The sequence below is a fragment of the Mustela erminea genome, chromosome 13 (genome assembly GCF_009829155.1).
Source record: "Mustela erminea isolate mMusErm1 chromosome 13, mMusErm1.Pri, whole genome shotgun sequence".
NCBI lineage: Eukaryota > Metazoa > Chordata > Mammalia > Carnivora > Mustelidae > Mustela > Mustela erminea.
The window spans coordinates 7,588,418-7,614,495 of NC_045626.1; the positions used below are offsets into that span (position 1 = coordinate 7,588,418).

Consider the following 26,078-nt stretch of genomic DNA (forward strand, 5'->3'; position numbering starts at 1 on the left):
AAAAATGAGGTCATTCTCATATAAAATTATCATAGTAATTATTAAAGTTAGGTAATTATTCAAATTTTCCCAGTTGTCCTACTATTGTCCTTCATAGGAAAGAAAGAAATAACGCCACCCTAGTAAAAATCTAAGATCAGAAATACATGTTACAGACAGGTGTCATATCCATTTTGTTTCTTTCTTCTAAAATAGGTCCTGAATCTTTAACATTTATGACCTTAGCATTTTTGGAGAGTACAGGCTATTTAGTTTTTGTAATATTCTTTTAAGTTTATCTGCTCTCATGATCAGATTCAGGTTATACATTTTTTGCCCGAAAAGCGTAGAATTGATGTATTCTTGTTAGTACATTGTATCTGGAGACAGGATCATCTCTTTGTCCCATTACTGGGGATACTGACTTTGCTTACATGTTTAAGGTAGAGTCTGCTTGTTTCCTTCGGGTGAAGTTACAGTTGTAACTTTTGTGGGAAGACACTCTGAGATTGTATTAATACCTGTTTCTCATCAACTTTCTTCCTCTAGTTTTAGCTTCCATTTGTGACTCTTGTCTGAATTCTTGTGATTCTTGTCTTGTCTGAAACAATGGTTGCCAGATAGTGACTTTCTAATTCTGTCCTCTTTCTACATTTACTACATTTTCCTGTTAGAAAGAGCTTTCATTTCTTCCCCCTTTATTTGTTTACTTCATTTATTTATTTATACCAGTATAGACTCAAAGGTTCTTTGTCTTATGAGTTATAGCCTGTTTCAATCCTAATTCATTTAGATATTCAAATTGTTCCAGATTTGACTAGGTGGAGCCCCCTCATGAAGAGTAGTTTGTCCCTTTAATGTGTTTTCTTCAGTCTTTGAGCACTTCCCTATTTTCTGGTGTAGCAAGCAGCCCCAGCCCGGAATCAGACATTTGCTCAGAGAGCGGTGATCTTTTAATGGAGAATGGTATTTAGAAATGAGATCTGGGTTCTAAATATGTTCATTGTTTCTGAGCAGGGGGAAGGAGTCATTGCTTCCATGTATTCATGGTGGAAACTCTCTGCGTGTGTCTTTATGTGTCTGTTTTAGATGGATCGCTGACTCATTTATAGTTACAGTATGTATCATTTCCATATTTGATGTGATAACTACCAGTACATGTTTTTCATCTTTTAAGGTGTTCATCATGAATCATTATGAGTATTGATTTCATAAAACAATAAATACTTGCTATCAGAGAAGCAATATCATTTTATCTATCTATATTCATAATTTATATGTAGTTAGGGATTTCTTATGTAACTAGGGTCATTTTTTCCAATCTTTGCATTATATTAGAGGAGCTTCTTCTATCTGTTACATATCAAAATAATTCTTTTTTCAACTTGAAAATATTCTTTAGTCTTTTTTTTTTTTTTTTTAAAGATTTTAAGTAATATCTACACTCAGCATGGGGCTCGAACCCACAACCCTAAGGTTGAGAGTTGTGTGCTGACCCGCTAAACCAGCCAGGTGCCCTTATTCTCTGCTCTTAAATGTGATTTTTATTTTGCTTCTCTTTTGCTTCCTTTTGAACCACAGCTTAATGGGTATTTTAGTACAGGGACACCAGGAGTAAAATATATGTTTTTAAATTAATATTATAGCTTATTGCATCCTTGAGAACAATGTTTTCAAATTAATTGGAGTGTTTTATGACATAATTAATTTGCTCTTTTCTATGAATACTTACTTATAATCATACCTGGTGATTTGAAGAGTTTTCTTCCTTTGCATACCGTCCTTCTCAGCTCTCCCTGGCTGTTTTGCAGATGATCTGGCAGCCCCAGCACTCACCTGAGGGCAAGTCTGGTAGGGATAAAGACGTGCTGAGACAGAGCAGTGAGACCATGCTGATTTCCCCACTATGCCAGAAGACAGCCCCATCAATTACTGATGAATCTGTAGAGCGAAGCCTTATGCATGCATAAAAAGCTTCATTGTTCTGGACCTTCTACTATTAGTCATCTGTGGAAAGCCTGAGTCAGAATCTTTTGTACACATGCTGGGCTTGGCACTACTGCCCTGGGTAAAGCTCTGTTGCTAACATGCCATTGCTACTAGGAAGCTTTGGCAGGTGGAAAATGGGGATCCACGCTTAATGCTTAGGTAAAATAAATTGAATAAAAAAATAATATTCCAGATTTGATATTCTTTGAGAACTTAAAAATATTTTGAATGAATTGTTTGAATTTTTAGAAGAATTAAAAAAAAATAATAAATATGTATAGTTAAAACAACCATTAAGGCTTATAATGAACTTTACTGCATCTCTTCATTCACAGAGACAGCTTTACCTCCTACTGATTTTAATTCTTCAGGTAGTTGCTTTCATATCTCTAAATAGTAGTTTGCAGTCATCTTTGTTCCTTTACTGTGTTGATGCAGGAGTTAGCTCATTTAAGTAATGTCCTGCCAATTTAGTTCTGTTACCAAACTTAGTTTCTCCACCTGCTGTTTCTGATCTTGTTACCTGTGGATGATTTCTCCATCCCCACCATTTAGAAGGTAAGGAAGTTGTGGCTAGGATGTCCCTATCCTTTTACTTCTGCTGATCTTTGTTAGTTTTATCTTTTATTTTGTGAATGTTGATGACATTTGTATTCTCTTTGCAACCTTGATTTATCTATAAATGGATTCCAAAAATTGAAAACTAGTAATTTACTACATAGCCACTTACGGGGCTATGATTATACTTCTGTATCTCTTCATCTGGGGCTGTGATTTCTCTGGTGCTCAGAAGAAACATTTTCTGATATTTATATATATATTGTATGTATATAAACATAGCTGTTTGTGTATGTGTATAATTAAAAAAAGTGGTTTGGGTGAATTCTTTCCTATGGAGTGTCTATTTAATAATTTTTAAAATTGTGAGTCTATATTATATCTAATTTTTTTTTTAAACTCTTAGTCATCCTTTTTTTTTTTTCCAGTTAGGATCCTTTCTAGAAGAGAAAGGATCTTCAAAATGATCATACTCCTACCTAAAAACAAGTGCATGAGCAAGAAACTTGATGAGTTCTTGTGTTTTTGAAAATGTATTTAGGGCGCCTGGGTGGCTCAGTGGGTTAAGCCGCTGCCTTCGGCTCAGGTCATGATCTCAGGGTCTTGGGATCGAGTCCCGCATCGGGTTCTCTGCTCCGCGGGGAGCCTGCTTCCTCCTCTCTCTCTCTCTGCCTGCCTCTCTGCCTACTTGTGATCTCTCTGTGTCAAATGAATAAATAAAATCTTTAAAAAAAAAAAAAAAAAAAAAAAGAAAATGTATTTAAATTGTACTCCAGTTTGGGCAGTTACCAGATAGGTTGAAATCATTCCTCACAGGAATTTTGCTCCATTGTTTTCTAACATCCTATACTGCTGATGAGAAATTGGACACCCAGCTGGCTTTTTTACCTCTTTATGGCCAACTTTTACATTTATCATCCTCTTTTTATCTTTGATGTCCTTGAATTTTATGGATTTGTATCTCTTTTCATTGCTCTTGCATGACACTCATTAAGCTCCTTAATTTGAAGACATAGATGTACTGTATCTTTTGGCTCTGACACGTATTTTCATTTTTATTTATTTTATTTTTTTAAAGATTCATTTATTTTAGTTCTCATGCAAGAGAAAGTACACATGCTTGTATGCAAGCAGGGGGAGGGACAGAGAGGGAGAGAGAATCCTCAAGTGGACTCCTGCTGAGCATGCCCCCTTACTTGGGCCTTGATCCCAGGACTCTAGATCATGACCTGAGCAGAAATCAAGATTCGGTTGTTTAACTGACTGAGCCACCCATGCACCCCTATTTTTATTTAATTTAAAAATGACTTTTCGGGACGCCTGGGTGGCTCAGTTGGTTAAGCAGCTGCCTTCGGCTCAGGTCATGATCCCAGGGTCCTGGGATCGAGTCCCACATCGGGCTCCTTGCTCGGCAGGGAGCCTGCTTCTCCCTCTGCCTCTGCCTGCCTCTCTGTCTGCCTGTGCTCGCTCGCGCTCTCTCCCTCTGTCTCTGAAAAATAAATAAAATCTTTAAAAAAAAAAAAAATAAAAATGACTTTTCTTTTTCCTTTGTTCTATCATTCCACATATTGGATGAGTCCCATATTAAGTCCCTTGAACTGATTTTATTTCCTTATCTTTTATAGTTTTACCTCTTAGTCTTTTTTTTCTGGGATATTAATCCTTCGTTCATATCAGAATTAATTTAACGTATTCGATCTTGGTAGGCTGAAATATTTTCACACTGATTTATAGCCAAAGGAAAAGCCAAAGGAAAAAAACAGTTTTTTTTTTTTTTTTAAGATTTTATTATTTATTAGAGAGAGAGAGCACGCAGGCAGGGTGGCGGGGAGGGGGAAAGAATCTTGAGTGGACTCCATGCTGAGTGTGGAGCCCAGCACAGGCTCGATCCTACCACTCTGAGATCATGACTTCAGCCGAAACCAAGAGTCTGACACTTAACTCACTGAGCCACCCAGGGGCTCCTTTTTTTTTTTTTTTTTTTTTTAATTTTTTATTTTTTATAAACATATATTTTTATCCCCAGGGGTACAGGTCTGTGAATCACCAGGTTTACACAATTCACAGCACTCACCAAAGCACATACCCTCCCCAATGTCCATAATCCCACCCCCTTCTCCCAACCCCCCTTCCCCCAGCAACCCTCAGTTTGTTTTGTGAGATTAAGAGTCACTTATGGTTTGTCTCCCTCCCAATTCCATCTTGTTTCATTGATTCTTCTTCTACCCACTTAAGCCAGGGGCTCCTTTTTCTTTCTTTCTTTCTTTCTTTTTTTTTTTTTAAGTTTTTATTTAAGTAATTTCTACAGCCAACATGGGGTTCAAATTCACAGCCCCAAGATCAAGAGTTGTATGTTCTTCTGACTGAGCCAGCCAGGCACCACCCCCGCCCTCCCACTGGAAATAGGTTCTGAAACCTTACTAAGTAGATGGAATTTTAAAGTCAACATCTCCAAAAATAAATAAATAAATAAAATGAATAAATAAAGTTAACATCTCTTATTATGGCTTATTTTGTATCATTATTTTCTAAATCTTTCTTTCTATATTCATAAGGACTAGAGAAAAAAAATGAACTTTAAAAATATGAATATTCCTTAACTTACAATGGGGTTATGTCCCAGTAAACTCACTGTTAAATTAAAAATATTATAAGTTGAAAATGCATTTAATATGCCTATTGAATATCAGAGATTACCCATGCCTACCTTAAATGTGCTCAGAATGCTTACATTAGCCTGCAGTTGGGCAAAATCATCTACACAAAGTCTGTTTGATAATAAAGTGTTGAATATCTCCTGTAGTTTATTGAATATTAGAATGAAAGTGAAAAACAGAATGGTCGTTTACCCTTGTGATCACTGGCTAACTAGGAGCTGTGGCTGGCTACTGCCACCCAGCATCATGAGAATATGTTACTGCATATCACCAGCCGGGGAAGAGATCAAAATTCAAAGTTTGAATTAGTTTTTACTGAACACATATCACTTTGCTCCATTATAAAGTTGAAAAATTGCAGGTTGAACCATTGTAAGTCAGGGACTATCTGTGTACTAACTGAAGGATTATGTTAATGATTATCACTAAGATAATTATCTATACTTGGAGAGTCGTTACTCCAGTTCTACATCCCTTATGTATAATTTCTCCCTTACTTTGGAAATACTTATAACTGAAGAAAAGGTAGATTTTATTTATTTATTTACTTACTTACTCATTCATTCATTTATTATTTTTTAAAAGATTTTACTTATTAGCGGGGGGAGGAGCAGATAAGAGAGAGGGACAAGCATACTCTCCAGAGTGTGGAGTCCGACATGGGGCTCGATCTCACAACTCTGAGATCTTGACCTGAGCCAAAATCAAGAGTCACTTAACCAACTGAGCCACCAAGGCACCCCAAAAAGGTGGATTTTAGAAGACAGCGATTCTGTAATATACCTTTCCTTCTAGCAGTTGGTATAACCTTCAGCCTCAGCAGACCTTTACAGAATAAAGAACGAGTAGATTTAATGAGAGCTCTTGAAGGGCTTGTTTTTGAGATTTATATAGCTTATATTCTTTCACCTATTTTTATTAAGCCTTCATGAATTCTAAGACTGTGGTGTAATTCATCTAGGAAGATAAGTATGATTTTTTTTATAGGTATAATTTTGCAAAAGTAAAAATTTTATGTGGTCTGTAACAAAATTTAAAAATTGTTCTGGGCATCATTATGAAATATATTTAAAAAGGTAGTATTTGTTCTACTTTGTTTAATCATTTTATTTTATTGGCTTATTGAAGACTGTTAAGTAGTTGGAACTAAGCTAGTAAACTTAGCTGAATTACTTATAATTCTCATCTTGATTGTTAATTCCTTCCCTGAATTATTATAGTGAAGGCTTTACTTTGTGATGTTAAGCAACTATTGTAAATCTCCTGTATATTTGAGATGTTTTCTACATTTAGAATGTTATAAGTTGCCTAAAAGATAGAAGAGTTTGAAGATATGGATGTTAGGATTGACTCTGTGGTTTTGGATGAATTATTTCATTCCAGATCATTAAATAACTGCATGAAAGGGCCACATTGCCTGAAACATTTACCATGGTTGACAAACAGCCATATGACCCTGTTCTTGTACTTTTACAGGAAAAGTTTTACCTGCTTCTTCTAGACCTCAAAATTTAAAGTTATGCAGGGAGCATGATGTGCTGGTTGCTCATTAAATAGCCTTCTTTCTTATTAAATATGTAAATTGCTCTATGGATGAAGAGTAAGTTCACAGTAGTAGGTAGTTTTATTGGAATACAACCATAACAATTCACGACCATAAAAGGAATTTAATCATGAAGTTAGAGGTTTGATTACAATGACAATATCCTTAAAAAGAAAGGTTACTGTCTTAATTTTACCTTTCATTTGTGAATTATTTTATCTTCCTGGATAGTAAGTTTTAACATCCATCTTTCCTTGGTGATGAGCAGACATGAGCAAAGGGACCCGTACATAAATATCACAGTTAATGATAAACTTCGAATATGTTTGGACCATATCTTTCCTTGTGGCACTTAGATTTCTGTTTTCTGTCTTTTATATTTCTCTCTCTTATGGTCTGTTTTAAAAATCATAACTTTTATCATTTTCCAAAAACAAAAATAAGCTAGTGACATGATTCTTTGCAAACTTTAAACATATCCTGATTGCTTGGTTTTTGCCACTGGATATTCCAGGAAAAGTAGTGAGTAGCAGTGCAAAACACAGTTTGGAAAAAGTGCAATGAGATTAAAATCGTATAATGGCAGATTCTTCTCCGTGTCCTGATGGAAGTGTGTGTGTGGACATGTGTGCCTGCATGTTTCTCTTGGCAGAATTCATTCAGGGAGAAGTAATGTGGCAAACGAGTTTTATCCTTGATAGTGATGAGGCTTTCATTTTTATCTGGCATGTTGATCGGTGCAACAATAATTTGGAACGCAATTACTGGATCACATTATTTCAGATATTTAAATACTTATTTTATTCCGTGTAGGTTGAAAAATACTGCTTTTATTATATTTGTGGCTCGAGTATGTAATTACTTGGCTGAAACTGTAGCATTTCATAGAAGCATTGTAAACTAATGTTTATTCCTCAAGAGATAGAATAGATCAGCCTTTTGCCTTCAGAGGACTTTTAGGCAGCAGAAACTGAGAGGATGAAGTATTTGCCCTCTGTCAGGTTGCTTTGAGTGTGGAGCGACAGAGGCAGGTGGAAGGATCCTGGTAGCCCCTGGGTTGCATTTGATTGGCTGAGGGGAATGTGGGGCAGACAGCAGGTCTTTTTGAAGAAATTACAGAATGAATCAGTTTCTCTTTCTTCTTCTCTCCTTCTTTTCTTATAGGGCCCCTGTGTCCATGATGAGGATTCTGGCCTGTCACTAACAGGAAAACCTGCCCTTCAGGCTCTTTTATATCACTGCCATTTTTATGAACATTTGAATCAGATGGTAAAACACTGTTACCTGGGACGGTATACATTTGATTTGAATTTTTCTGCTCTTGATCGAACTTCAGAAGGCAGCGATTTAAATGGTTAAGTACATTATATCTTTATTTTTATGAGATCTAACTTTTTAAAAACTGTGGAATACGTATGTGTTTGTTACAGAATATTTGAAAAATAATGAAAGTACACAGGAAAACACTTTCTCTGGGCATCACTACGCAAACATGACCTTCGTTAATGTCAGGGTGGATTTTCTCCAGTCTTCTCTCTCCTGTAGCTTTTGTTTGTTTTACATGATTGTGTTCATATCTATGTACATTTTTGTTCCCTCCTTCCACTAAACATTGCCTAAGCATTTTTCTACGTTATAAATTCTTCATGGAAACCATTTTGACATCTGATTAATGTTTAATAAGCTATTCATGCCCTTCAGTAAAGTTTTACAGTTTTTTTCTCTATTAGATGTTTTAAACTTTTCAGAATTTTCTTCCTAGGCAATCAAGAATGAGACCTTTTCCTACTAAATTTTCTAATTTGTTTTGTAATATATCAAAAAGCTATTTGTTTTTGGTATGGTACTCATTTATCAAAATATCTTGCTGAAACCTTCTTATATTTATTTGTAGATTCTTTTAGATTTCTATGATCTTAGCATGTATAAATACTTTTGTCTCATAATAATAACTTAATGATTTTAAAAAATAAGTTATATTTTTAAAATTAATTTTTAATAGTAATTTTTGAAAATCTTGACATAGTTTCACACTTATAGAAGAGGTGCAGGAATGCAAGAATGTTCTCCAATGTTAACATTTTACTGTATTTGTTCCCCTATGCCATGCGTATGCATATGTATGTGTTTATATGCATGTATACATATATTTTTTTCCTGAGGTATTCTAAGAGTGAATTGCAGACATAGTTCCTTTACCCCCAGATACTTAAGTGTGAGCTTCTAATTCACTTTTCACCTCAATTCTTGAAGGAATTATGTGGAAAATGACATTTGATGGAGATTTTGAACATTTTCATTTTTTAAGAGGAAGAGAGAGAGAAAGATGGGGTGGAGGGGGCGTAGAAGAGAGAGAGAGAGAATCTGAAGCAGGCTCCACACCCAGGACAGAGCCTGACGTGGGCTTTCATTTCCTCACCCTGAGATTATGACCTGAGCTGAAATCAGAGTCAGACGTTGAACCAACTGAGCCATCCAGGCACCCCAGAAATTTCTGAAATTTTAAATAAATGTCCTTATTAGGAAAGTGACCCTCTCATTGTTTGGATTTCTCTGGGTCAGTGTTACTCAAAGCATGGCTCTTGAACTACCATTTTCAAATCTTTTGTGATTGTGTTAAATGCAAAATTACAACTCTTACAATGATTTGGGGGAGTAGAATCTCTGGGAATAGGACCCGGGAAATTTCTTTAACAAGCATTTTATGCTTCTTATACACATTAAAGTTTGGGAGCTAGTGGTCTTGATAAATTGTATTAAATTAAGCCAAACAAACTCCATTAATTGTCATTAAAATTTTTGTGAAACAAGATTTATATATAAATTAACTAAGAATAATAAAAATTAAGCAAACTTTTTTCCTTAGTTCTTGGTTGGTTTCCTGGAACAAGTTCTTGACTGGTATCCTATAACAAGTATTCTTTCTGTTAAATGTTTTAATACGGAGGAGACTGTATTCATGTTGACAGTTTTCCTGTTGTCACAGGTTTAGATGACTCATTGAAGTTTTGGAGGGCTCCATCTAGGATGTCCAATCAAGATCAAGATTCAAGTTCTCTCTCCACCTTGGAAACAATGGTACTTCCAAAGAATGCACGAGTGCTTCATTTTGAATCTCTGAAAAAAATTGAATTTACATGGTGGATAGATAAGACTGTATACAGAGTATAAGGTTATGATTAAAATAGCTGTGATTTACTTATTTATTTTTTAAAAATATAGTTATTTATTTACCAATTTATTATTTAAAGTAATCTCTGTAGCCAGCATGGGGCTCAAACCCACAGCCCTGAGATCAAGAGCCCCTTGCTCCACTACTGACTAAGCCAGCCGGGGGCCCCATAGCTATGATTTTTTAAACTGCGGTCTGTGTAGAACTAGGGTCTAATGTACTCATAGAGTTACACTGGATGTCCTTTTAGATGAATTTACAACCTTTTTTTCACCTTATTTGATAGAACCAGAAGCATCAAAATTTAAAAATGTTTATCAGTAGTAATAGAATAGATCCCATATGATAATAATGCTTGAATACTGTGCAGTTTTGCTGAAGGGCAAAGCAATTTGGAGAAAATGGACCCATTCAAATGATTTCTGTTTGGTCCTGTAGATTTTAAGCACTTTTCGAAATACTTGCCTGAGGTAGAAGCTTGTTTTGATGATCTGAAATACCTGTAATTTATGCCTGCCTGCCTGCCTTTTTCTTTACATATATAAGTTGCTTTGTTCTCAAAAGTTTGAGACACATTAAGTATTTCTAAGTATGACTGATGTTAGGTTTCACTTGTTTTACAAGCATATGAAACCATTTCCTCTCAACTGAAAAGCATGACATTGAGTCGTAAAGTGTTTTTGGAACAGTTACTGTGTCGTAGACCCTGTCAGGAAGGCAAAGGCTTGGCACTCCTGCTATTGGAGCAAAAAAATATGAAAATAATAAATAATTAAAAGGTAATAATAAAATATACTTCCTGTAGTTTCTCAACACTGGTACTTTTTGCTGCAGTTTTAGGAGTTATTTTTTACACGTAGACTCAAAAGAGGTTGTGGATAGTGCTGTATTGAACCTTTATTTGGAAAAGTAGAGTAATTACCCCAGTTCCACTAGATGTCATGCTTTCCTTTCCATGCTAGAAATAGTATGTATCTTCTTCTCAACAAGAGAAATAATATAATTCAATGCAAAAAAGAGCTATATTAATTTGTTATTTAATTCACAGAAGGGCAGCACTAATATGTGCTTAAAAGTAATTCTTAGGCTTCCCTGTCTATTAAAAGGGCTATCCGTAGACTAACCTTGAAATTTGTACATTCTTCAGCTCTTTCTTATAGTAAAGAGGTACTCAGTAAGGAGTAATTGCTCTGATTAACTTCGAGTCATCTTAGCTATTTTGTAGACACCGAGTTGTCTTTATTCTATGCAATAATACTAAGTACTTTTGCATTTTTCTATTTTATAAGAGATAATAATATATAACAATTATATATACTATATAGTAATAGATATTTTAATAATAACAAATCTGATACATCAGGTTTTCTGAGAAAAATTATAGAAATATGTTATTATAATCATTATTAAAATAGAAACATCTTTATTAGCATAAGACTCTAACTTGCTTGTGTTTGGATGTTACATATTCTTTTAGAAATAAAAACCAATGAAATCTTTTTTTTTTTTTTTAATAAAGAATTCTTATTGTAGTTCTATGTGGGATTGATTTTGTGGGGTTTCTCAAAAGATAATTATCTGTTGGAGTTTTTACATTCTTCTTTTTTTTTTACATTTCTTCTTTTGGATTCTAAGTAGAAGAGCTTTGGTGTTGGTGACTCGCTCACCAAATTGGTGACTTTTATTCACAGAAGTAGTCTCATTACCCCAAATTTTGCTAATTGTCATGTTTTTCTTGCCATGCCAGAGATACTGTATGTTTTTGTTCCAACAGGAAAAAAAAAATTGGAGAATTTATTCATTATACCAGTATTTATTTATTTATTTATTTAAAAAGGTTTATTTATTTATTTGGTGGGGCAAACGCACAAGAGGGAAGGGCAGAGAGAGAGGGAGAAACCTCAGTAGACTCTGCAGTGAGCACGGAGCCTGCCGTGGGGCTCTGTCCCACAACCCTGAGATCAGGACCCGAACAGAATTGAGAGTCAGACACTTAACCGATTAAGCCACCCAGCGCCCATGTACTATTACTTTAAACCGAAGCTGTCATACCTAGACCAGCTAATAATTTCTTAAGGATAAGAATATGTTGAAGTTACAATAAAGGTATCAGTTTAGTGGATTTAAATCTTGCCAATAAGTGTATCTGATTATTTATATCATTATTTTGTATATTTGCCAGATATGACAAAAGATGCAATTTGTTTATTGGTTTGTTTTTCCATTTTGTCTTTCTAAGGAAAGCACTGTCTTTTGATTTGAGTCGTAATCATCGAATGTGTTGTCACTGGGTTGTTATCCATTCTGTGCAGTTAATGCCACATTAGGGACTTTAATGGTGTTGTCTAATGAATATAGTAGTTCAGTTTGGCAAACTTTGTAGGGATTGGGACATGTGTGATCATAAATTACAGACAGGATAAAGAGAGTCATTTTCATTTTGGTGCATTGCCCTTATAACTAACCATCTTTTCAGAGATGGCTTCTATCCAGCCCAGTGTCTCTTTCTCCCAGGTGGGAAGGGTCAGGCATTGGTTGGTTTTCCTCCCGAAATCTCATTTCTACTTTTTAGAAATATCCACACTAGATGGGTACTTATGCCTAGTATATACCGGTATGCAGCAACAGTTTTCTGACCAAAATGTGCATTTTTTAAAAACTACTGTTGAGCAAAATTATGTCTGTATTTTTTTTAATCTGTTTTATCAGTTGCCAAAATAAAGGAGAGGTGATTTCTTTCCTTTTGAGCTTTTCTTTGTGAAATATGTGATTGTTTGAAACTTATAGGAGCACCAGTTTAAATAGAACTGATTTTATTTTAGTTTATTTAAACATTTAAAGAGAAGTTACTCATGGGATTCTTACTATTGCTCTTTCACAAAAGAAGAGATTAAGGCATGCAAGGATTAAGTGTCATGTTCAAGATTCCAGTACTGGTAACTGATAAGAGCATTATTTGAACCCAGAAGTATGTTTGGCTCTAGAGCCCAGGTTGTTGACCGTGATGTTCTACTCCTTCACGACAAAGCCAGATGTGGTAGGTGCCATAACAGATGTTCTAGTCAGGGTGCAGTGAGGTTACAGCAGAGGGCATCATGAAACAGAAAGTGATTTTGTATAGGAAGTGGTAATTGAAATAAGATTTGAGGGGTTAGTCTTTCTTAGATGTATGTACACATTTTCAGGGAACCAAAAGATATGCAAAGTTGTCTTAGGATTCATTGAAAGTCTTGTCAGGAACACGAAGCACAAAGAAAACATACCGGCATTTATGTGGTTGTGTGGTAGTAAAAGCATTAGATGCTCAGAAAATGTCTGGTTTGTTTGGAATATGCAACAAGGCCAAAGTTTAATTACCAGGTAGGGGTTAGCTAAGAGAGCTAAATCTGTTTTTGGTTTGAAGAGGTAAGATGTAATAGCTGTAAAGATACAGACATAAAGGCATTTCAGCTGAGTAGTATGCATGAAACGTTAACGTTGACATTATAGAAATATGCATTGGCATTTGTGTGAAGGTAGTTACGAGTTATTTTATAGAATGAAGAACAGACCAAGGACAGTTAAAGCAGGGATGAATTGAAGTGGTTTTTTAGAAGAACAATCATTTTGGCATAGGAATTAGTGACAGAGTAGGTACATATGTCCAGTGCAGTGACCCCAGGAAAACCTGGGGAGTCAGCCGTTCGCATGATGGTGGAGATAAAGAGGATGATATACTTTGTTTAGATAAATTTCAACCACTTGGGGATTACCCAGGATCTAAGACCTTGTGTATTTTAGTTAGAAAGACAGTATAAGTAAGATTCTAGTTCCTAAGTGTTGGTAATATAGGCCACAGGGCAGTAGTACAATGAAAGTAAGTTTGTTGTGGTATTTTTTTATTTTTTTGTATAAAAATGTAATATTGATTCTTTTTTTAAAAAAAGATGTATTTATTTATTTTAGAGAGAGAGAGAGAGCATAACTGGGTGTGGGGGGGAGGAGCAGAGGGAGAGGGCGTAAGAGAGAGAGGCAGACTTCTTGATGAACGCAGAGCCTGATGCCAGCCTTGATCTCAGGACCCATGAGATTGCACCCTGAGTCAAAATCAAGAGTCAAGACACTCAACTGACTGAGCCACCCAGGAGCCCCTAATATTGATTCTTTTAATAAGACTTAGATATTAATGGTTAGTAATATCTCCATGTTAGTTTTTTCTACTAGGATTTTTGTGTGTGTGACATTAGAATGAATATAATGGCTAGTGGAAATAGAATATGCATTCCAGTCTGTGTACATAGTGTATACTATTTTATAAATATTATTTTAAAAATCACTGGAAAGAGAAAATAATATTTATTTTGTTTTTTATCTGTATTTTTTATTGCTTTGGTGTGCTTGAAATTATCCAGCCTAAGTAGCCATTACTATCAAGTGCAAACATTTAAGGAAATGGCAAAAACGTTTTGGGATTGATTTCAGCAACTTTATTAAGCAGGTAACTGTAACTGAAATAAGTAAAATAGGTTTGGGTCTTATTTTATTTATTTATTTTTAAAGATTTTATTTATTTACTTGAGAGAGAGACAGTGAGAGAGAGCATGAACGAGGAGAAGGTCAGAGAGAGAAGCAGACTCCCCATGGAGCTGGGAGCCCGATGCGGGACTCGATCCTGGGACTCCAGGATCATGACCTGAGCCGAAGGCAGTCGTCCAACCAACCAACTGAGCCACCCAGGCGTCCCTGGGTCTTATTTTATATTTGTACTAAAATATATTTCCTTAATTTTGGTAAAAGTGGTTATTTTTTGTAGTCAGTTTTGATATATGTGGAGAGTCAGCCTTGGGCCTTTAGAGCTCAGATGACAATAGCTTCATCTAGTTGGCTCTTGGCTGGAGAGCTGCAGATGGGTTCAGGTGTTAAGTCTACACCATGAGAGTGGAGCCCTTTCACAAATGAAGAAGTGGTGACTCCAAGAATCCAGGTATTTGGTGTAGGGTCACAAAGCTGATGGAGACAGGAATAGGACGACAAGCTCTAGGAAACTTGTTCTCTTAGGGCACAGGGATGTGATTATATCCTAAGCTTAAATCTTTGCATGCAAGTGAGTGGATCTTGTATCATCTTAGACTCGTTGCTTCAGTGATATTTCTCTGAGCTTCCTTTTTTTTTTTTTTTTTTTGTATTGTACACAGTCCATTTGAATCGTGGATCTATATAGTCGAAGTGATTTGAAGTTCTTCTTATAATTTGGTGAAAATTAACAATTAAAAATTGTGAAGTGTCCCAGAGCTTTTCTGGTATTGGGCATAGAGACAGGTATCATCTGTAGTACTGAACATGTGAAACCTGTTCCTCAGAAACTTTCCATACTTTGTATTTTGCCATGTTTTAAAAATTTGAGTCAATTTGTACCCCGTCTTTTTCATCTCACAGATCCTCATTTTCTTCCTTTGTTCCCTTAATTTTTAAAAAACCAAATAACTTACTTGGAAAACAATCTACTTTTGATGAAAGAGGATATAGAAAATATTATAAAATTACTTGACATATAGCATTCAAAAAACTTCGAAGTATCCAGTGAACACTTTCATTTCTTAGGGCAGAATACAAAAGAAAATAGTTTTGAACATAGACGCATTTTGTTTGTTTGACAGAAATTGTGGTGTTTTTAGACCCAAATTCTACTTTGATATGGTAAACGACTTTGCTATTTTCTGCTACTTCAAAGGGACTCTGTTAAAATTGTAACTGCCTATTTTACAATGAGGCATGATTTAGAAATCTTTTTTAGCTATCAAATCTGTTTATAAACACATTGAAGCAAAGGTTATTATCTTTTTTAGTTTCTATAAGCAAAATTTGATTGTTTTACGACAGTGGTAACACCAGTTTATCTGTACTAATAGGCCTTTATTGCCTGTTACAATACCAGAAAGGTGAAGGGTAGAAGTATACATACTTCAATTCAAGGAATACACAGTTTTATTTGTCTTATCAAGGGAATGTAAATTAAAAATCTCGAGATGTGTCATGGGGCAGACAAGAAAGAGGAAAATGTCTAGATTGTGATTTTGTACTGAAGTCATTTTAATGAATTTAATGAATAGAGCAATGACAGAAGAATTAGACAGACTCCCTGGTATGAGGACAGCCCTGGCCCCCCACTTGGGGCTTTATGGTTACTGTGAAAGCAAATGAGAAGGTGTGTTCTCTGCTGTGAGGGGTTGGTGGGGATTGTGGGGGAGAGGTGACTGAGTACACTCAGCTTGGCTGGCCAGCATCCTGGAGGTTTGTTTGAGGGCTTCCTCTGACTTAAGTGTATTGGTGCTTCTGTGAACATAGTCCTCAAGAGAATCCTATTTAAAGTGTGACCTTGTGGTCCTTTTCTCTCAATGAGGACCTGGACTAGATCAGGCCTTTTCTGCTTATGGCATTGTGGGCTTATGTGAGCCTCCTCCACCTTCCAGAAGCTAATACTTGAATTTTAAAATGGATTAGTTGTTACTTGGATTTCAAGGTAAGTAACATATTTGTGTGTATATGTATATATACACATATGCACACACACATACATACACTTACCCTGTATGGTAACTTTATGTATATATATACACATATAATATATAAATATAAATACAAATTTACTATTATTATTATACATATATACATATATATACATGGATTATCGATTTATACAAAGTTACCATTATTATATACATATATATGCATATTACCATATATATATAAAATACATATATATACACACATATATATAATACACACACACACACACACACACACACACATATATATAAAGTTACCATACAGGATAAGTTATAATACAACTATTAAGTTAGGGGCTTTCTAAAATATTTTCTAAATTTATATATCACTTCCTTGGACTATACTGAGGAAAATCACAACTTTTATTAATGTTTGACTTTTGGTCACTTCTTGTGATTTTGCTTTTTTCTAATGAGCCAGGTATTCTGTGGGCCCTTAGGAACTTTTTTATCCTGCACTGAGTGCTGCCTCTTCTTGCCAGTAGGGAGGACTGGATATGGTCTATCCCCTCTTATTGCCCAAAATGTTTAAAGGCTAAAACACATTCCTTTAACTTTTGCATGGCTGAGACAGTCTGCCCTACTTGATTCATAATAAACTTATAAAATATAAGTTTCAGATGGCATATGCAGGGGATGTTTAGGGAAAAGGTAAAGGATTCTAGCAGCATTGTCTTCTTAAATTTTATTATACAAAAAAAGGAACTTATGGCAGGCGCCGTATCGTCTTTGTGATATCAGTCTCAGGATTGTTGTTTTCACACACAGTGAAAGTTATTTGGATGTCTGTTGAAAGGAATTTTTTTTAACATTTCTTAGAGTCAGTTGTAGGTAAATAGCATTTTTAGAAAAATTAATTTTAGGTTTTTTTCCTATTATCTGGATCTAATACTAGATAAAGTAAGGTATTTAATATATAATTATTTAAGAGTATTTATTTAAACTGAAATTTATCCAGGTTTACTTTTTAAGATGACTTTATGTGCTTGGCTTACATTTATTGGCTACACCTTTCAGTTATTGTTTTGTCATACTTGAAGTGGTGAGAGATGATTAAAGTCTTAATTTGAAAGGGGGATTTAAAAAACTGTATATAAATTCCATCAACCATTTTCTTCAGATTTATATTCTCTTTACTAACAGAAACTGAAGGGGGCACCTGGGTGGTTCAGTCATTAAGCGTCTGCCTTCAGCTCAGGTCACGATCCCAGTGTCCTGGGATTGAGACCCGAGTCAGGCTCCTTTCTCTATGAAAAGCCTGCTTCTCTGTCTCCCACTCCCCCTGCTTGTGTTCTCCCACTCACTGTTGTCTCTTTCTGTCAAATAAGTAAATAAATAAAATCTTAAAAAAAAAAAACCCTGAAAACAAAAATAACCTTGCTGTTTTGCTTTTATTCTGTTATACCTACTTTATATGTTAAGATAAAACACGATCAGTATACAAGTTCTGAGCTGTATGGTATCTGAGTTTGAGGTAGGGTTGATTCGTAAGTTCTAGTGACAGCTCATACTGTATGTATGCGCTGAAATGGAGCTCATCCAGGTTTGGGAAGTTCAGGCTATTTCAGAGAAAATAAATTGATGGTAAGAAAAAGAGTGATCTGACCTCTCCAGATAAGGTATATTTCATATAGAAGGTGCCAGATACATCAGTTTGAACTTTTTCCATTTTAGGAGGCCACACAGTCTACTCATCTGTAAACCTGTATGTGAAATTGTGTTTGTCTTCTACAGAATTCATGTTATGTTTAATGTTTTAAAAAATACTGATTTCTGAAACACCATGTCAACATACTGCCTGAAACAGTTCTTTTGTGATATGGGGAAGGTAGAGAAAAATCTTTTAATACTTCTCTTGATTTTTTTCTTAGGCACTATTAAAATTTGTGTGTGCCATTTGAAACTTATAAAAAGAACCCCTCTTATTATGAGTCAAGTAGGGCAGACTATGACAATCATGCAAAAGTTAAAGGAGTATGTTTTAGCCTTTTAACATTTTGGTACTAAGAGGGGATAGGCCATATCCAGACCTTAAAATCCTAAATGGGCTTCAAATCAAAACTTTGTTTCTTTGAGTTACAGATTTACATAACTTCCAGCAAGCCCTATAAGAAGAACTAAGAAGTGCCATTCAAAAAACTTACAACTCTAGGGGCACCTGGGTGGCCCGGTTGGTTAAGCGGCTGCCTTTGACTCCGGTCATGATCCCAGGGTGCTGGGTTGGAGCCCCACATTGGGTTCCCTGCTCAGCAGAGAGCCTGCTTCCCCCTCTCCCTCTGCCTGCCTCTCTGCCTACTTGTGCTCTCTCTCTATATAGCTATCTGTCAAATAAAAAATAAAAATCTTTAAAAACCCCAACAAACCTACAACTCTAGGGGCACCTGGCTAGCTTGGTTCTTAAGCATCTGCCTTTGCCTCTCAGGTCATGATCCCAGGGTCCTGGGATCGAGCCCCGCATCAGGATCTGGGCTCCGCAAGAGGCCTCTTATCCCTCTCCCACTCCCCCTGCTTGTGTTCCCTCTCTTGCTGTGTCTTTTTCTGTCAAATGAATAAACAAAATCTTAAAAAACAAAAAACAAACAAAAAACCCCAACTCTCAAGATGTGGAATGTTTTCCAGTCATATGAACTAGTGTAGTTTTGTTATTAACCTTCTTGTTTAAGGATATTTTGTATATATTACTTCTGTTTCACTTCCCATGTGGTAACATTAATGAATGAATGTTACAAATAACATAATTTTCTTTGCTGCTTGATAGGTGGCACCTTCGCCGGGTAGTGCTGAATTTCCGCCGCTTGGACCCTCAGCAGTGTCTCTCCCTGAAGCCTCACATGACCAGTTTGTGGCTCAAGGTACTTTTAGGAAGACATTCTACTTTCAAAAAGAAAAATGACAAGTCGGTCCAGATATTTTGAAACTAAATATCTACATAAAAAAAAAATTAAATAAGTCACAAAGCACAGTGAATGTCTAAATAACAACACCATGAAGTGGCCCAGAACATGATAGAATAAATATATCAGAAATTGACAAACCATGTGCCCTTACCTAATAAATGGAGCTTCAGTGTCTGATTGACATATGGTTTCTTATTAGTTGGGTGTAGATATTTCGTGTTTGAACTGGAGAACTAATAGATATTAGTTACCTTTATTTTGCTCCCTCTTTAGGGAAACACTTCAGTTGACCACAGTACTCCTCTTAAAAGTGGAGAGAATCTGGTCATAAGTATTTTTCAAGGGGAATACTTCCATTTTAAAGTCCACAAAATGGTGTTGCATCTTTATTTTATTAGAAATGCTTGATGAGTAGCCTGGGGTTTATTTTTATTAGCGGTAATATATAAATTCTATTCTTTGTATTAGGGACTGCTTCCAACTCTGTTATGCTTCAAACTTTGTATATTTGGAACATTACAACTTAACTTGTGTTTGTTCTAGAGAATGTACAGGCCTTTATTCAGTAGCACTAAATTCATCACCTGTAAGGAATATACTCTCTAAAAAGAAGGTAATTTTAAACACTGAAATATAAGCATCTGCAGGGAAAAGGCTTTCTAAAACTTCAGAAAAAAATTGCTTAATTAAGGCTTTCCTCTGAATTTTTATTATAGTATTTGTTCCCTAACTTCCTAAACAGTGTCCCATTTGTTTTTTTTTTAGTAATATATGTTAACAATATAAAAAAGTGTTTAATTGTAGAAAGTACTCGTTTGATCCTCTAAACAATAAAAGGAGCAAACTCACGTTGTTTAAATAGTTGACACAGAGCATGAAATGAAATTTGATAATGAATTTCATGAACGTTTATCTCTGAAAATACATTGCATTACTCTTTTTTAATAACTTCATTGAGAATAATTTACATACCATAAATCACCCATTTAATAAGTGAATTCATAGGTTTTGAGTCTGTTCACAGACCTGTGCATCACCACAATCAATTGTAGGACGTATTCATCACCCCAAGAAGAAACCTTGACATTAACAGTCACTCTTCATCTCCTTTGATCCTTCCTAGTCCTAGGCCATTATTAGTCTACTTTCCCTCCTTATAGTTTTGCCTGTTACAGAAATTTCATAAAAAAGCAATCATATAGTATGTGTTTTATTGTGACTTTTTTTTTTCACTTAGCATCATGTTTTCAGTGTTGATCCATGTTGTATTATGTGTCAGTATTTAATCTCTTTTTATTGCTACAAATCCTCCACTGTATGGATATACCACATTTTATTTACCCATTCATCAACTGATGGACATTTGGGTTTTTCCCACTTTTTTGCTATTATGAATAATACTGCTGTGGACATTCATGTATAAGTTTTTGTGTGGACATAGAGTTGTGTGGGGTTTTTTGTCTTTTTCTTTAATTGTATTATTCTTTATTTGGATTTTATTTTCAAGGATTATGCTTAGAATATGTATTCACGCACAGTTTTACAGGTTGCCAATCACTTAAGTGTGTATATTTGACAAAAAACTTTTTAGTACTTTTTGTTGAAACTGCCACTGAACAGTGCTGCAAAGCATCGAATATATATTGTCAGTGAGCCATAATACTAGAGCAATTACTTTGTTGTTGTTAAATACCTTCTTGAATCCCATCTCTTTAATATAGTATTAAGATAAAATGTGATTTTTTTTTTGTTTTTATTTTTTGGTGATAATGAGATTTTAGTTCCCTCAGCCGGAACATCCAGCAGGATTTGCCAGTAAAGCTGGTTAGTCCTTTTATTTGTTGTTTTGCTAATTCTTAATTAACCAGGAAATTAATATACTCCAAAGTGATTTAGGACAGGGTGGAAAAAAATTGTCTCTAGCATGTACATTAGGGCCACTTGAGACATCCAAGTTTTCATTTTTAAATTTAGTTCCTAACTTTTGTAAAAGAAGAATTATTTTATTTAAAAAAAAAAAACAAAAAACCTTAACAGGATCTCTTACAGGATCTCTAAGCTTACATTTGATATACAAAGATGAAAAGGATCATTAAAAAATAAAAATTTTCATGTATTTGAGGACTACTGACATAAACAAATGGGATAATTTCTTTAGATAAAATATAAAAGTTTATTTAAATATATTAGATGAGTTTGAATTTCTTAACCTCCATGCCCTCTCCTTTTATTGATCTTCTTCTATATCCCTGGCTTAAAAATGCTGAAACCATCAGGCTCCCTGCTCAATGGGAAGCCTGCTTCTCCCTCTCCCACTCCCCCTGCTTGTGTTCCCTCTCTTGCTGTCTCTTTCTCTCTCTGTCAAATAAATAAATAAGTCTTTTAAAAAATAAAAAATATTAAACATCAAATCTTTTTTGATGTTACATAGTCCCAAAGTTATATAGTCCTAATTCTTCCCCTGAAGGAATTAATTACAAGGGAAAATTGAACTTTACAGTGGAGGAGCTGGGTAGATACCACCTCGATCGAATGGCTGAAGGTAACACCACCAGTAGCAGCACAGACAGGAATCCTGTTTTTCCTGCTGGGATTGACTGAAGATCCACGCATGAGGAAACATCAAACATCAGGCATTCTACAAAGTAACTGGCCTGTGCTCTAAAGGAAATAAGTGAGGGTCATGAGGGAAAGTCTTGAGGCAGGTTAACAAAGATAGCTTTCTTATTAACCATCCCTTGTTGAGTTTTCTGGAAAAGGTGCACAGTCTTATAACTTCAGTTCTAAAATCCAGAATCTGAAACCTCAAAAGTTTTCTCAGAACTCACTTGGTGAAAAACCTGCCTGTACCTGAACACCGTTGCTGCGGAACCTGAGGTGGTCTTTCTTCCTTTCGGCCTCCTGCTTACCTGTGACTGTACATGGGTCACACCATAGAAGTACTCATTTCATTGTGGGGTATTGCCCAAGATCCCATTAAAGGTGTGAGTTAATGTACAGTACGTGTATCTTATTGTTTTTCTAAGATCTAAAATATTTTGAATTCTGAAGCATTTCTGGCTCCTAGAGCTTTAGGAAAAGAGTTGTAGACCGTCTATTCCTTAATGTCTGAACACTTGAGGACACAAAATGTGCACTACCCTTCTTGTCTGGGGTCTTTCACTGTCACCCAAGGCAGACACAGACAGACAGACAGACACATTCACACACACACACACACACACACTCACACACAGAGTGGAAGAGTTGGATGTCTGCTTCCTTGGCCTCAGGGTTGAGATGAGTTGGGCACTAAGGCAATTCCCCAGCCATCTCTCTTTGACATTTTCAGACTTTCAGGGACTTTCCTCGATTATCAGAACTTGTGAATATTGTGCATAACCACAAAGTAAGCACAGTTGTGATCATCTTTATGCTTGTTTTCAGTAATGGGTCAGCCTGAAACTGTATCAGCACAGCTTCCTCGTGGCACACCCCTTCCCGCCGCTCTGCCCAGGCAGTGTGTGGTCACCCCACCTCTCCTTTCAGCCGTGTGCGGCCTGCTGGATGGGCTCTTGGCGATCGCTCCGGGAGACGGGGCCTGTGCTTTCCGGCAAGCCCGGCTCATTGAGCTTCTCTGTAGGTAAGACAGGCAGCTGGTAGAGATGAGTTGACACCAGCTCTGCTCACGACTTGGTGTAAGACTGCATGCGTGCTGCAAACATATCTTTACCTTTTCTTTTTTTTGGCCCATTAGATTGAAGGTTTCTTCTTGCCAGAATTTTCTTTTGCCAGAATTGTCTTGACAGTTTTAGTTTGGATCTATTACAGCACTCATATTGGTTTGTTATGTTGACGTTATGCACTCCCACCTTCTGTTTTTTTTTTTTTAAGTAATTCAGAGGTTCTAAACCTTATCTGTCCTCCACCGTACTCAAGAAGTATGATACAGTCCCCTTGGCCATTCTAAATGGCAGTGAAAGACGTCATTCATCTCCCTAGGGTTATATCACAATCATAGCCATCAGTTGGAGTTTTTTTCATTTTTGAGATTAAGCTCTTTGTTTTGTTTTGTTTTGTTTTTGGTTTACACTTTTAATTTGAAATAACTTAGAGAAAATTTGCAAAAATAGTGTAAAGAATTCCTGTGTACCCTTCACCCAGCTTCCCCTAATGTGAACATACTACATAGACATAGTCCAGTGATCAAAACCAGGAAGTCAATCTTGGCATAATGCTTTAACTAAAGCAAAAAAAGTGATATTTGAATCCCAACAATTTTCTGTTAATGCCCTTTTCTTCTGTTGTACGACCCAGTCAAGAATCCCACATTGCATTCAGTGGTCAAATCTGTTTAATTTCCTCCCTTATGTGAAGGTTCCTCAGTCTTTTGTTGTCCTTCATCATCAGGGTCATCAGGAAGTACTATGATAAAATTTAGGAAATCATGATTTTCTTCTTTCATTTAGCTAATATTAATGAACTTAGGGCAGGACCTTCGGATGGTCACATTGGTTATATGGTATAGTAAGAAAGGCTGCAGATCCTCAGCGAGCCTGACTTAAGGTCTTACTATAGTTCATTCACACCCTAGCATTACAGCCTTGGGAAAGTTATTTTAATCTCGGTGGTGTCATTAATAACATCTGTTTAATGGTATTCGTGTGAGGATTTAGTGCTGATGTCTAGGATACTCTCTTTATAGTATCTGCTTCTGTTCTTTCTTCCCACAACCAGATTCTTAGAGCCAGCCTACCTCCTCGTGTTGACTACTCAGTCAGTTGCATTTCTCTGCCTGTGAACATTCACCATCTGAAATATCTTCTTCTTCTTGGTCAAATCACAGTGCTTTCTTTTTCTTTTCAGGATATTAAGAAAACTCTAAAAAGAAAGAAGTATCCCTTTCAGCTCACTTTTCATTACTTATTTACCATTTATAATAAGCTATGGGGTGTGAGTTTGTTCTCATTTACTTGTCATCTTTGTACTGTGGGACCTACAAGAGTTGGAAAGGAACCCACTAGTCAATTGACTTTTCCTGAGGGATGTTTTCCTGCCTTGCAAAGATCAGAATGGAGCTTTAGGAATCCTCTGGCTTCTCAAGGGTCAGCCAGGAGTCTGCTGTGAAATTAGGCCACAGAGCTATTAAAGGATCTTTTATGGCAAAGGCTTGTCATATTCTGTACCTGTTCTTTATTCCTGACTTAAAACAATTTTCCTGTTTGTTTTGCATTTTTTTGGTTTTTACTTTCTAAATCAGAACTTATTTCCTAGCAAGTATTTTTCCTGTTTTACAGGGGAAACTAACCACCAAGGTTTTATTCTTGTTTGCTTTCCTTCGAAAAGAGCTTCATTATATTTTATTCTGCTTTTCATTAGATATTTTTTTGCTTCCCATGTTTATTGGATAAGATCTTTCCTGTGTTCTAAAATACTATAGGCTACCTTTTTATATACAGTTATTGTCTTTATGAAAATCTTTTCTCTTTTTTTGTTTTTACTTTCTATTTGAGTATAGTTGATACACAATGTCACAGTACTTTCAGGTGTGCACCTTAATTATGCAACAGATTTATGTGTAGCGCTGTGTCCCCTACGAGCATACTTACCATCTGTCCCGTTACATTGCCATTACAGTATCATTGACTACTATGTTCCTTACGGTGGGCCCTTTATTCCCGTGAGTTACTCATTCCCTAACTGGAGGCCTGTATCTCCCACTCCCCTTCACCCACTTTGCCCAACACCCCCACCCACGTTCCCTCTGGCAACCATCAGTTTGTTCTCTGTTCTTAAATTTAAGGTTATAGTCAGACTTCACATACTAATTTATTAGTTTTTAATAAGCAGCATACAACTCCTCTGGAGGGTTTTCTTTTTCTTTTCTTCGCAGGATTGCAGATGCCACCCTCCTAGAGAGCTGTGTCCAGGAGCTCAAGGCTCCGCTGCCTTTGTCACCCCCAACTGAACACACTCAGGCTCAGGTAAGTGTTAGGCCTCCCTCCCGCCTCATGTCTGTTTGCACATTTTTTTTGCTTCAGGTGCCAGAGAGATTTCTGCCGAGAATATACTAACCATTGGAGAGGTATGGGAATCTTAGGTGATACATGGTATGACGAGCGTGTTTGAAACAGGTTACTTACCATTCTAATCCGAGACGTCTTCACATGGTGAAAGAAAGCAGCGGGCTTTAAAGATCTAGAGTCTCTTCCTGATTCCATTATTAACCAGCTCTTAATGTTTATCCACGGGTCTGGATATCTTTGAGCACCCATTCTGTGATTACTTCCATCATTTTCATCTAAACTGAAGTTGTTAAAAATACATAGTGACTAAATTCAATGTATTTTCAATATTGAATCTAATAAAAATAAATTTATTTTTGTTAGATATTTAGATATTTACTATTTTGTTTTTTAGATACTACTTTTAAGTTCTTGCTTGCAGCTAGCATCTTTATGTAAAGTATGCTTAACAATTCCTTGCGTAGTTGTTGCTAATAGAAATGTTACCTCTAATCAGATTTTAAGAAGGGCTACAAGATTTATTTATAATTAAAGGTGGATCCGACCAGTATCTCTTGCTTTGTGGTACTGTCTTTGAGGTTTCTGAGTAGGGAAGACACCCTTTTACAAGATTGTGTAATACAGTGTGCATCATCTTCAAAACACTTGTCCCAGTGCAGTGTTTTCATTTTTGAGTGTGTTTATTTGCCTGAGGCTGTCTCCTCCATTTCACTCTCTATCCATCCAGCAGATT

The 26,078-nt window shown here is 36.0% G+C and overlaps 1 protein-coding gene across 6 annotated transcripts in view; it reads left to right on the forward strand.

The window, feature by feature from the left end:
* RTTN (rotatin) overlaps positions 1-26,078 on the forward strand; it is a 157,738-nt gene that overhangs the window by 90,111 nt on the left and 41,549 nt on the right. For all 6 annotated transcript variants that reach the window (XM_032309818.1, XM_032309819.1, XM_032309820.1 and 3 more), the window contains 5 exons: positions 7,891-8,080; positions 9,713-9,804; positions 19,202-19,295; positions 22,767-22,962; positions 25,213-25,303. In XM_032309818.1, the coding sequence (XP_032165709.1) occupies positions 7,891-8,080; positions 9,713-9,804; positions 19,202-19,295; positions 22,767-22,962; positions 25,213-25,303 (663 nt within the window). The remainder of the gene's footprint in view (positions 1-7,890; positions 8,081-9,712; positions 9,805-19,201; positions 19,296-22,766; positions 22,963-25,212; positions 25,304-26,078) is intronic.